Below are 12,931 nucleotides of genomic sequence, written 5' to 3'. Positions count from 1 at the left end.
TAACCATGAGCAATAGGATAGCTCAGGGGAACATTTCTTCATCTTGTCCCCTCACTCTCAAGGAGGTCATGATTCATTCATTTGTTTATTCAGCAAGCACTGGTATTATAGTACCCTGTGCCAGGCACTGTACCAAACTCTGCAGACAAAATGGTGAAGACCTACTACCTTTTGCTAAGGAACTTATAGTCCAGTGAGAAGGACAAGTGTATAAATACATATTTTTTATATTGTGTGGAAACAGAATGATCTTTTAAAATGTAAATTAGTTTACTCTCCTGCTTAAAATCCCAGTGCATGTACAGTAGCACTGGTTTCCATATTCTGCCAGTGATCTGGCTTCTGCCTGGCTCGGGGACACCTGCTCCGACACCACCCTCTGACAGCATTCCCTGCACACCGGCAGGCATCCTGTTTCTCAAACGTCCTCAACGCGTTTCTACCTTTGGGCCTTGACATTTGCTATTTCCTCTGCATTGAACCTTCTGTCCTCAGATCTTCTTACTGATGGTCCTAGCATGTCACTCAGGCATCAGCTCTGAAATCTGCTCCACAGGAAGGTCTCTTGGACTATCTAAGTAAAATTAGCCTCTGACATCACTCCTTCCACCTTATCTCTCTTAACATATTATGGCACCTGCTGTGTTTTGCTTACACTGCTTACACCATCTGAAATTATCTTGTCACCCGTAATGGCTTTCAGCCTTTAATAGAGAAACCTCATAAACAGGTACCTTATCTTCCTTATTCATAACGTATTCCTGGTTTCTGGCATGGGACCAGGTGCTGAGCATGAATGAATTGATAAATGAACAAACAAATATCTGTTATAGGCAAGGACCAGGTGCAAAAAGAGCCTCTTAGGAGGGGCAGTAAACCAAACCTGGGAAAGTTAAGTTAGGTCTCCTGGAAGAAATGATGCCCAAATTTAGGCTTATAGAATGAAGAGTTGAAGGAAGGGCAGGGTGGAAAGGGAAAATGATGGAAAACATGATGGAAAGCCCCAAATTGGGAAGGCATGGCTTATGCACCAGTCGTAGGCAGAGGCCCTGGGAGCCCCTGAAAAGCCCGATTTCTGGACGCCTTTTCCCCAAACAGGTTACAGCACTAAGCAGAAGAGCCCAGCCACATACATCAAGAGCTGCTGAAATGTGAAAAAAAATCAAGTTTATCCATCAGGATATTCCTTTCTCAGATAGTACAGCCTGTATATTCCCTTAATAGATTTCACTGAGCACCCGTGGACCTCTGCAATGATGAGGAGAAATCCAACCTGACAGGTGAAACAAGGATGATAAAAAGCGACCGTCTGGCCTGTATTGTTAAGAGGACTGTGTCAGTTTATCTCTGCAAGGGATTGTTAGGGGTGTTTACTGCTTCAAGGCCTCATTTTCCTACTCACCCTGACTCCCCATGTCAGGTTATAGGTTTAGAAAAGGAGTCATATTAATTCAGTAATGACATATTAAGAAATTTTATATTATGGGACCAAACACAACTGGAATGACCATAGACTTACATTAAAAAGTACAGTTATAACTTGTTAACTTTGACATGCTTTGGACCAAATGACTGAATTTATTTTTTTAATTGATTTTGAAAGATAAATACTAACCTTTTCTGTTTTCTCAGCTTAATTTCACATAATTTATATATGTATTTATTCTTCCAGACTTGGTGAAGGTGTAGTTGGAATTGTTAATATACCCTTGGAGATAATGGAACTATCCCATAATAAGCAGGAATTTCTCAATGTCCATGAGTATAATCATCTTCTAAAAGTTATGGGACAATACTTGGTCCAGTACTGTAAGGACACCAGGATCAGTGAGTATTCAGTAGCCATGATAAGAGATGCTTAATGGGGATTAAATTGATGATGTCTGTATGCTGGAATGATTGTACTGATTCAGATAGACAGTAACCCAAAAGCCTGAAAGAGAGCACCTGAATTAATAAAACAAACAAAGGGGAAATAGGAAAGAAGTTAGAATCTTCCCTAGAATATTAAATGTTAAATCTTTCCCTAGAATAAAAATTATAAGAGGAGGGTGATCAGAGAGCAGTATGCAATGGCAGCTGATCATGTAGGGAGCGGGCAGAAGTTTGCTGGAAATAAGCTGAGAATCACCCAAAGGACACTCTAGGACTCTACTGTATAGGAATGCAGAGTCCCACACAGACCTAAGAAGCTCCTATTGTTGTTGTTCAGTAGCTAAGTTGTGTCCAGCTCTTTGCATCTCCATGAAATACAGCACGCCAGGCTTCCCTGTCCTTCACTGTCTCCTGGAGTTGGTTCAAACTCATATCCATTGAGTCGGTAATGCCATCCAACCATCTCATCCTCCTTCTCTTCCCCTCAATCTTTCTATAGAGTAATCATTGTTGACCCTGAATAATTGTAGATATGGTAAACCTTGTTTTGTATATCTGACAAGTCTTGAATATGTTAATTACAGAAAGATTTAGAAGAAAAATAACTATATACACTTAGAAATGTAAAAAGGAGAAGTCAATGCCACCCCACTCCAGTGCTCTTGCCTGGAAAATCCCATGGATGGAGGAGCCTGGAAGGCTGCAGTCCATGGGGTCTCTGAGGGTCGGACACGACTGAGTGACTTCACTTTGACTTTTCACTTTCATGCACTGGAGAAGGAAATGGCAACCCACTCCAGTGTTCTTGCCTGGAGAATCCCAGGGCCAGGGCATCTTGGTGGGCTGCCGTCTATGGGGTCGCACAGAGTCGGACACGACTGAAGTGACTCAGCAGCAGCAGCAGAACTTTTCTAGAAAATTTGATTTATTCAGATCACCTCACTCTCTAGAGACGCCTGACAATTAAGTGGTGTGATGATGATGAGCGATTCAGTTGCTAAGTCGTGTCTGACTCTTGGAGGTCCATGGACTGTAGCCTGCCGGGCTCCACTGTCCTTGGAATTCTCCAGGCAAGAATTCTGGAGTGGGTTGCCATTTCCTTCTCCAGGGGATCTTCCTGACCCAGGAATCAAATCCAGGTGGAGACAGATTCTTTACCGACTGAGCTATGAGGGAAGCCACATGAAGTGGTGTGCTGTACATTAATTAAGCTTCCTTTAAATTTTGCAGACATATTGCTTCATTTATGGAAATACATAGGCTACTGTGTATTTGTTCAGTGAATTGCATGAAGTATGTATAATTCATGCATATCAAAAATTATGTCCTACCCTTGAGACAACTTAAAATCTTATTATTGTTTCACTTGAAGTTGTAATTTTAGAATTTTTGTGTGTGTGTGCCCACTCTGCTCGGTCCTGAAATTGTCTCATACCGGTGAAACAGGAAAGAGTGAAAGAACTCAGGGGAAACAAATATAAAGGTGGGAATGACCTTGAGGGTGTTAATTTCCTGCCAGTGCTGGATTTTCCTGTCATAGTCTAAAGCCTCCTCAGAGTGTGGTCTGTGGACTAGCCGCATCAGCATCACCTGAGGGCTTGGTGTACATGCAGAATCTGAGGCCCCACCCAAGACCTATTGGATTAAAATCTGCATGTTAGCAAAGTCTTCAGGGGATGTGAACACACAATAAAGTTTAAGAAACACTTCTCTGAAAAGTACGTGCATGTTACTCATGCTTAGCAAAGGCATACTTTTTCACATGTATGTTTTGTTCTCAGAGACATATTTGAAATTATATTGAATGTAGGAAAGACTACATTATTTGGCAGGGTGTGCTTGAAGCTGTATAAAACATTGGGAGATACGGAGTGAGGTTGTGTAAATCAATGATCTACTCACTGATCTTTAAATGCTAGCATAACATGGTTCAGAAAGAAAACGTTAAGCATTTGAAAATTATGTAACTTCCTCCATCCTCATATTTTCTCCATAATCCCTTCTTTATCTTGTTTATCCTTGCTTATCTTTGTTCAATCGCTAAATTGTGTTTGACTCTACAACCCTGTGAACTGTGGCACACCAGGGTTCCCTGTCCTTCACTAACTTCCAAGGTTTGCTCAAACTCATGTCCATTAAGTCTATGATGCCATCCAGCCATCTCATCCTCTGTCACCCCCCTCTCCTCCTGCCCTCAATCTTTCCCATCATTAGGGTCTTTTTCAGTGAGTCGGCTTTTCACATCAGGTGGCCAAAGTATTGAAGCTTCAGCTTATCCTTAGAATAAAGAACTAAGTCCTCAGAAGGAATTAGGCATTCAGTTTAAAGATTATAGGAATGATTTCAATCCAGCCCAGATTTACTCAAGACGGTCTTATGCAGTCCTGATTGTAGGGGTTGTCTCTGTAAGTTCCTTTGGAGTGTGGGTGCCCTCCCAACATGGTACTGTAAACTCCACAGAGTGTGACTTGCCAGGTTTCTCCCCTCTGTGTAACTTCCTATCCCTATTTTATCTACCTAACTTTTTCAAAGTCTTCTCAACAGAAGATATAGTATGATTAAAAATAAGTAAGTTATTAGATCAGATCAGTTGATCAGTCGTGTCCGACTCTTTGCGACCCCATGAATCGCAGCACGCCAGGCCTCCCTATCCATCACCAACTCCCAGAGTTCACTCAAACTCAGGTCCATCGAGTCAGTGATGCCATCCAGCCATCTCATCCTCTGGAGTCCCCTTCTCCTCCTGCCCCCAATCCCTCCCAGCATCAGAGTCTTTTCCAATGAGTCAACTCTTCGCATTAGGTGGCCAAAGTACTGGAGTTTCAGTTTTAGCATCATTCCTTCCAAAGAAATCCCAGGGCTGATCTCCTTCAGAATGGACTGGTTGGATCTCCTTGCAGTCCATAGGACTCAACAGTCTTCTCCAACATCACAGTTCAAAAGCATCAATTCTTCAGCGCTCAGCCTTCTTCACAGTCCAACTCTCACATCCATACATGACCACAGGAAAAACCATAGCCTTGACTAGATGAACCTTTGTTGGCAAAGTAATGTCTCTGCTTTTGAACATGCTATCTAGGTTGATCATAACTTTCCTTTCAAGGAGTAAGCGTCTTTTAATTTCATGGCTGCAGTCACCATCTGCAGTGATTTTGGAGCCCAGAAAAATAAGGTCTGACACTGTTTCCACTGTTTCCCCATCTCTTTCCCATGAAGTGGTGGGACCGGATGCCATGATCTTTGTTTTCTGAATGTTGAGCTTTAAGCCAACTTTTTCACTCTCCGCTTTCACTTTCATCAAGAGGCTTTTGAGTTCCTCTTCACTTTCTGCCATAAGGGTGGTGTCATCTGCATATCTGAGGTTATTGATATTTCTCCCGGCAATCTTGATTCCAGTTTGTGTTTCTTCCAGTCCAGTGTTTCTCATGATGTACTCTGCATATAAGTTAAATAAACAGGGTGACAATATACAGCCTTGACGAACTCCTTTTCCTATTTGGAACCAATCTGTTGTTCCATGTCCAGTTCTAACTGTTGCTTCCTGACCTGCATACAGATTTCTCAAAAGGCAGATCAGGTGGTCTGGTATTCCCATCTCTTGAAGAATTTTCCACAGTTGATTGGGATCCACACAGTCAAAAGCTTTGGCATAGTCAATAAAGCAGAAATAGATGTTTTTCTGGAACTCTCTTGCTTTTTCTATGATCCAGCGGATGTTGGCAATTTGATCTCTGGTTCCTCTGCCTTTTCTAAAACCAGCTTGAACATCAGGAAGTTATATTTGTATGTTAATCACTAATGGTTAAAAACGTGTTGATGTCCTAGTTCCATAATTGTCCATGAATGGAGTTGGGGCTAGAGGTTGCTCTCACAAAAGATGTTCCTCTAGAAAGAAAGCAGAGAGTGGAGAAAGGAGAGTGAGCACGTGTATTTCCTCACATATCTCACAACTACTTCAGTATCAAACTGAATCAAGTAATCAAGGTCAGAATTGGTAGTCTCAGGAACTGTGTTGAGGAGATTGACCTTCAGGTCTCTGCTTATTAATTCCCACAGGAAGAAACAAAGTTATGTAATGCTTGACTAACCCTCTGAAAGTCAATATTACAGACACATGATTTTAATGAAAAGTATTTGGGTAGATTTTTAACCTTATAAATAAAAGATGCAATTTTTGTATTTGCTGTAAATCTGATCTGTTTCTATGGAAAATTGGGCCCTTGTATTTAAAAATCCAATCAGCAGAAAAAGAAATGGCGAGGTAATGATTTTGTGTCATTTGTCAGATCTGCATTTACTTTTGGCACAGTTGATGCTAAGACTCTCAGAAGTATTCTTCTTGTCTCTGACTCTGTCCTCACATCACTGTCTGCTACTGTGTTTTCTGAAACTTTATGCATCTTTACAGTAAAATGGAAATATTAATCATCAGCTTTTTGGAATGGAGAGAGAAGGAGAAGGAAAAGATAGGGAGAAATAGCAAATGAAATTTGAATTTGAACAGAAGTAATTACATAGAAATGTATCACTAAAATTTTTCAAAACAGATCAGATTATAGCTGATCAGCTAAAATGAAATTTATGATGCAATAAACACAACCTTTACCAGCAGAACTCAAATCATAGGGCCCGGGTTGGCAATAAGGTTAAAAGTTGTTTAATCCAGTCACCCACCCCCACCATGCATGAATCCCCTTTACCTCACCCACCCCTGCCCCAGGCACTGTGTGTGTGTCTGTTCAGTCATGTCAGTCATGTCCACCTCTTTGAAACCCCATGAACTATCTATCACCCACCAGGCTCCTCTGTCCATGGGATTTCCCAGGCAAGAATACTGAAGTGGGTTGCCATTTCCTCCTCTACAGGATCTTCCTGATCCAGGGATCAGACCCACATCTCCTGCATTGGCAGGCAGGGTCTTTACCACTGAGCCATTTGGGAAGTCCCAGGCAAGTGGAAGCCATTTTATGCCTAAACAGGGTAAAATTTTTCTCATGAAAAAAAAAATTGCTGCTTCTTGAGGCAGCTATGAATCTTTGCACAACTGTATTAGAAAATACATTTTTATATTAATGTCAAATCTATTTCTCATGTGTTCTTTTATTCATTCATTCATCGGTGCCAGGCGCAGAATATTACAGGACCGATAAATCAGACGTGGTCCACCCTCTCTGGGAATTTACAGTTTAGCAGGGCTAACACCATGCTTATTTAACTTATATTGTCGCCCTGCTTATTTAACTTATATGCAGAGTACATCATGAGAAACGCTGGGCTGGACAAAACACAAGCTGGAATCAAGATTGCCGGGAGAAATATCAATAACCTCAGATATGCAGATGACACCACCCTTATGGCAGAAAGTGAAGAAGAACTAAAGAGCCTCTTGATGAAAGTGAAAGAGGAGAGTGAAAAAGTTGGCTTAAAGCTCAACATTCAGAAAACTAAGATCATGGCATCCAGTCCCATCACTTCATGGCAAATAGATGGGGAAACAGTGGAAACAGTGGCTGACTTTATTTCTGGGGACTCCGAAATCACTGCAGATGGTAATTGCAGCCAGGAAATTAAAAGATGCTTACTCCTTGAAAGGAAAGTTATGACCAACCTAGATAGCATATTGAAAAGCAGAGACATTACTTTGCCAACAAAGGTCCGTCTAGTCAAGGCTATGGTTTTTCCAGTGGTCATGTATGGATGTGAGAGTTGGACTGTAAAGAAAGCTGAGCGCTAAAGAATTGGTGCTTTGAACTATGGTGTTGGAGAAGACTCTTGAGAGTCCCACGGACTGCAAGGAGATCCAATCAGTCCATCCTAAAGGAGATCAGTCCTGGGTGTTCATTGGAAGGACTGATGTTGAAGCTGAAACTCCAGTACTTTGGCCACCTGATGTGAAGAGCTGACTCATTTGAAAAGACCCTGATGCTGGAAAAGATTGAGGGCAGGAGGAGAAGGGGACAACAGAGGATGAGATGGCTGGATGGCATCACTAGCTCGATGGACATGGGTTTGGGTGGATTCCGGGAATTGGTGATGGACAGGGAGGCCTGGCGTGCTGCGGTTCATGGGGTTGCAAAGAGTCGGACACAACTGAGCGACTGAACTGAACTGATTATGAAATCCATAAACCCATCATTCAACCCTAACAATTATCAACTCTTCAGCAAACTGGTTTTATCCATACTTCCACCAACTCCTCCACAACTGGAATGTGAAGGAAATTCCAGACACTTTATATCTGCATATATTTTAGCATGTATTCTTAAAGGAAGAACTCTGTTTTTAAACATGACCACAATACAAATATGACATCTAAAAATTATCAATACTTTCTTAATATCATAAAAATATCCTATCTCTTATTTACATTTTGAATTTTCTGTTATATTCATAGCCCCTCTATCCTATCCTCATATTTCTCTTTATTGCTCCTTCTCTCTCTCTCTCTCTTTTTTTTTTGGCAATTTATTTGTAGGCAGAATTGATTGTCTTCCAGTTTTCACAGTTTAAATTTTTCTGACTGCATTACTGGATGTAGTTTAACAGATTCTTTCCTTCTGTTTATTTTATTTCTCTGTAAATTGGTAGAATCTAGCAGCTTGACCAAATTCAGGTGTGTTCTTTTGTTGCTGTTTTATCAAGATGCTTCGTAGGTTGAAGAGTGTTCTATCAGGAGCCATAAATTGTTCTCTTTCCATAATATTAACAATTAGTGATCAAAACTCATATCCCTTAAGAGTCCCAAAATCTTGCATTCTAATTCAATCAATTTTCATTGCTTATTAACTAATACTTCTATAAAGAAGAACTTCTTTTATCAACCATTTGATTACCCATGTTTGTTGGGACCTTACTATTGACAGCAGCAACAGTAGAACTCTATACCACTAAAAAAATTGCATTGGCTAAAAGCTTTATGTGAGAGGAATTGTAGATAAAATATCAAAAAACATTATAGACATTTTTGCTTTATTTTTATTGCATAAATATATATTCTCTTTTAAATTGTTACTTTGTGCCAGTTCCCAGAAAACAGCAGCATGGTTCAGGAGTTCAAAGCATTGACTTCTGTTTTTTTAAAAATATCACAGTCTTAGATTTTATCCATTACACTGCTTTCACCTGATAATTGAAATTATCACCATTGACAGCACTTAACACTTCTTTTTCTTTCTGACTGCACTTGAATTGTTATCATGATAATGATATTTTTAACATCTACGAGGAAATTTCTTGCTAAAACATCTCAGAAGATCTCACCTATATTGCAAATAAAATATGAAAAAGCCAGCCCTTCTTTTGTCTAGAATTAAATACACTTTGAGTCTTGCAGTTTGATTTTTCCCTGCCATACAAGAAGCAAAGCCTCAACACTCTTCATTATTCTGCATGTGTGTACTTTAGAAAAAAGAATAAGTTGTATCGAATGACTGAATTTAAGACAGCAAAATCAGAATTAAATAATTAAACATAAGTTGTGTTAACGACAACAACAAAGAATCTTTAGACTTTTGAGACCATTGTACGGTGCTTTGTGTATGTCTAAGAAAACTAAGATTGTGGCATCTGGTCCCATCACTTCATGGCAAATAGATGGGAAAACATTGGAAACAGTGGCTGACTTTGTTTTTTGGGGCTCTAAAACCACTACTGATGGTGATTGCAGCCATGAAATTAAAAGGCGCTTACTCCTTGGAAGGAAAGTTATGACCAACCTAGACAGCATATTATAAAGCAGAGACATTACTTTGTCCAAAAAGGTCCATCTAGTCAAGGCTATGGTTTTTCCAGTAGTCATGTATGGATGTGAGAGTTGGACTATAAAGAAAGCTGAGTGCCGAAGAATTGATGGTTTTCTACTGTGGTGTTGGAGAAGACTCTTGAGAGTCCCTTGGATTGCAAGGAGATCCAACCAGTCCATCCTAAAGGAGATCAGTCCTGGGTATTCATTGGAAGGAATGATGTTGAAGCAGAAACTCCAATACTTTGGCCACCTGATGCGAAGAGCTGACTCATTTGAAAAGGCCCTGATGCTGGGAAAGATTCAAGGCAAGAGGAGAAGGGGACGACAGAGGATGAAATGGTTAGATGGCATCCCCGACTCAATGGAGATGAGTTTGAGTAACCTCCAGGAGTTGGTGATGGACAGGGAGGCCTGGCGTGCTGTGGTTCATGGGGTTGCAAAGAGTCGGACACAACTGAGTGACTGGACTGAACTGAATTGAAGATAAAGAGAATCCTGGGAGAAAGAAAAATTATGCTAACCTAGGTGTTGGGGTGGTAGGCTGCAGTCCATGGGGTCGCTAAGAGTTGGACACGACTGAGTGACTTCACTTTGACTTTTCACTTTCATGCATTGGAGAAGGAAATGGCAACCCACTCCAGTGTTCTTGCCTGGAGAATCTGTGACTAAATAAAAATATAACCCAAAAAATGAAAGTGAAATTGTATGTTTATAAGGAAGAACTCAGTAGAAACGTAAGTTTCCTTAAGTTTGTTTTTGAAGATGTCCTCATAAGGCTTCCCTCAATCTTCCTGCACATATAGTGTGGTTCTGAACTGGGAGAAGTCACAAAGCCTAGGGGACCTTAGAGAGTGACTTGGAATCCTTGAATCGCTGGCTACTGATGATTGTCGAAGACGGCATTATGTCTTGTACATATATGTGCTACATTTTTTCAAATATAGAAATGTAGTTGTGAGTAGTAAGACATAAAATCACATAAAAGTATGATTGAATTCATGATTTATTTATTTTGTCATCATGTATTTTCTCAAGTCAGGATGGTAGTGGTTCTAAAATCATTTTTTTCAGCTGAAGGAGATCCTTGTGGGAAGCAGCTAATATGGAATGAAAGAAAATGATGCTCCCATTGTCAGGTGAAGTAATGATGTTACTGCAAAGTTGGACCAACTCTGCAGATTCCTGGAGTTTTGCTATGGAGCCTGCTGTGTGCAGCTGCCACCTAATTGTACCATTGACTGTACTGTACTGGAAGATGGACCCAACCACCTCAACCACATCCAGGAGCCAAGAGAAAGAAGGGCACTGGAAACACCTTTACCACTGCTGAAGATATCTCGCCTTATTTTCCTTCAATTCAAATCAAGTCCTTTGGGAAGTGATCATATAGGGCCTCTCTCATTTCACATATACCACACACTTTCTAAGCCATCATGGCAGTTCTTCCTGATAAGTGGTAGTTGGCCTCTAGAGTTTATGGGCATCACTACCAGCTGATCAGAGTTGGTATGTTACTTGAAACCAGTTTCCTATCCCTAACCCAGAGATGCTATCAAGACCATAAATGATAAATGATCACACAAGGGATCAGCTTAACAAGGGTCTCATATCTGGCTTGGCTAAGAATTACAAAGATAAGGACAAACAGGACAGTATTCACCAGAGGAGAAAGTGTGATCTATAGTCCTCCAAGAATGGATGTGTAATTTCTATTTGAGATCTTCAATGTTCAGTTCAGTCGCTCAGTCGTGTCTGACTCTTGCAACCCCATGAACTGCAGTACCCCAGGCTTCCCTGTCCATTGTGGACTCCAGGAGCTTACCCAAACTCATGTCCATTGAGTTGGTGATGCCATCCAACCATCTCATCCTCTGTCATCCCCTTCTCCTCCCGCCTTTAATCAGCATCAGGATCTTTTCCAGTGACTCAGTTCTTTGCATCAGGTGGCCAAAGTATTGGAGTTTTAGCTTCAGCATCACTCCCCAGGTCGGTAGGTGCCCAATATGCTACTGGAGAAGAGTGGAGAAATAACTCCAGAAAGAATGAAGAGAGAGCCAAAGCAAAAACAACACCCAGTTGTGGATGGGACTGGATTTGCAAGTAAAGTCTGATGCTGTAAAGAGCAATATTGCATAGGAACCTGGAATGTTAGGTCCATGAATCAAGGCAAATTGAAAGTGGTCAAACAGGAGATGGCAAGAGTTTACCTGGAGTTTACCCAAACTCATGTCCATTGAGTCAGTGATGCCATCCAACCATCTCCTCCTCTGTCATCCCCTTCTCCTCCTGCCCTCAATCTTTCCCAGCATCAGGGCCTTTTCAAATGAGTCAGCTCTTCGCATCAGGTGGCCAAAGTATTGGAGTTTCAGCTTCAACATCAGTCCTTCCAATGAACACCCAGGACTGATCTTTAGGATGGACTGGTTGGATCTCCTTGCAGTCCAAGGGACTCTCAAGAGTCTTCTCCAACACCCCAGTTCAAAAGCATTAATTCTTCAGCACTCAGCTTTCTTTATAGTCCAATTCTCACATCCATACATGACTACTGGAAAAACCATTGCCTTGACTAGACTGGGACCTGACTGTGCTCAGATCATGAAATCTTTAAAAGTAGAACATAAATATCTATTTAGATGCAGAACTACCTGAAGGCAGGGACCTCGTTTAAATACCATTGCCATCTTCAGATTTTCTTGGTGCTTTATTTTCATAAACTTTTAGGTTTTATTATTTGATTGGAAACATCAAATGTTGCTTTGATAGTTTATTACTGAATTTTATTACTTTTCCACTTGGTCAATTGATTCCCTGGATGTCATTGTACATTCTATGAATACATATGAAACGGACCTCTAAGAGGCTATTAGATTTCTTCCCCTTTTAAGAGGCAAAATCTATGTGAACTGCTGTTTTAGTTACTGGTTTTTGACAATTTTTTAGTAAGTTATTGCAGTAGTTTCCATTATTTTTTCCTGAAAAATTAATCAGATTAATTTAAACTTCAGGAATCTTCTGAATACAATACTCCATACCTAGCTAGCAGTAAATTAGGTTTTCACAGCTTGTCTCAGATACTTATTCTAGAAATTAGCAATTTAATTCTCTATGTGCATTAAACCCTGATTATTCCATTAGTTTAACAAGCTTGTTGATTATTCAAACAAAAGTCTCAAAATATATACTCCTCTACTTCCTGTTCACAAAAGTAAAATGGATTTTAAAATCAGAATACCTTGAGGATGTTAATATAATTATGAAATTAACAATTTTGGGGTTATCTACATAGCATTCTTCATGAGTGCTAGTCACTCA

The 12,931-nt window shown here is 40.4% G+C and overlaps 1 protein-coding gene across 8 annotated transcripts in view; it reads left to right on the top strand.

Moving 5' to 3' along the window:
* Positions 1-12,931, top strand: part of MORC1 (MORC family CW-type zinc finger 1) — a 170,433-nt gene that overhangs the window by 69,453 nt on the left and 88,049 nt on the right. For all 8 annotated transcript variants that reach the window (XM_055568119.1, XM_055568117.1, XM_055568118.1 and 5 more), the window contains one exon: positions 1,673-1,827. In XM_055568119.1, the coding sequence (XP_055424094.1) occupies positions 1,673-1,827 (155 nt within the window). The remainder of the gene's footprint in view (positions 1-1,672; positions 1,828-12,931) is intronic.

The sequence above is a fragment of the Bubalus kerabau genome, chromosome 2 (genome assembly GCF_029407905.1).
Source record: "Bubalus kerabau isolate K-KA32 ecotype Philippines breed swamp buffalo chromosome 2, PCC_UOA_SB_1v2, whole genome shotgun sequence".
Classification (NCBI taxonomy): domain Eukaryota; kingdom Metazoa; phylum Chordata; class Mammalia; order Artiodactyla; family Bovidae; genus Bubalus; species Bubalus kerabau.
Note: the sequence above shows the minus strand (reverse complement) of the source record. Positions and strands in the feature narration are given on the sequence as shown.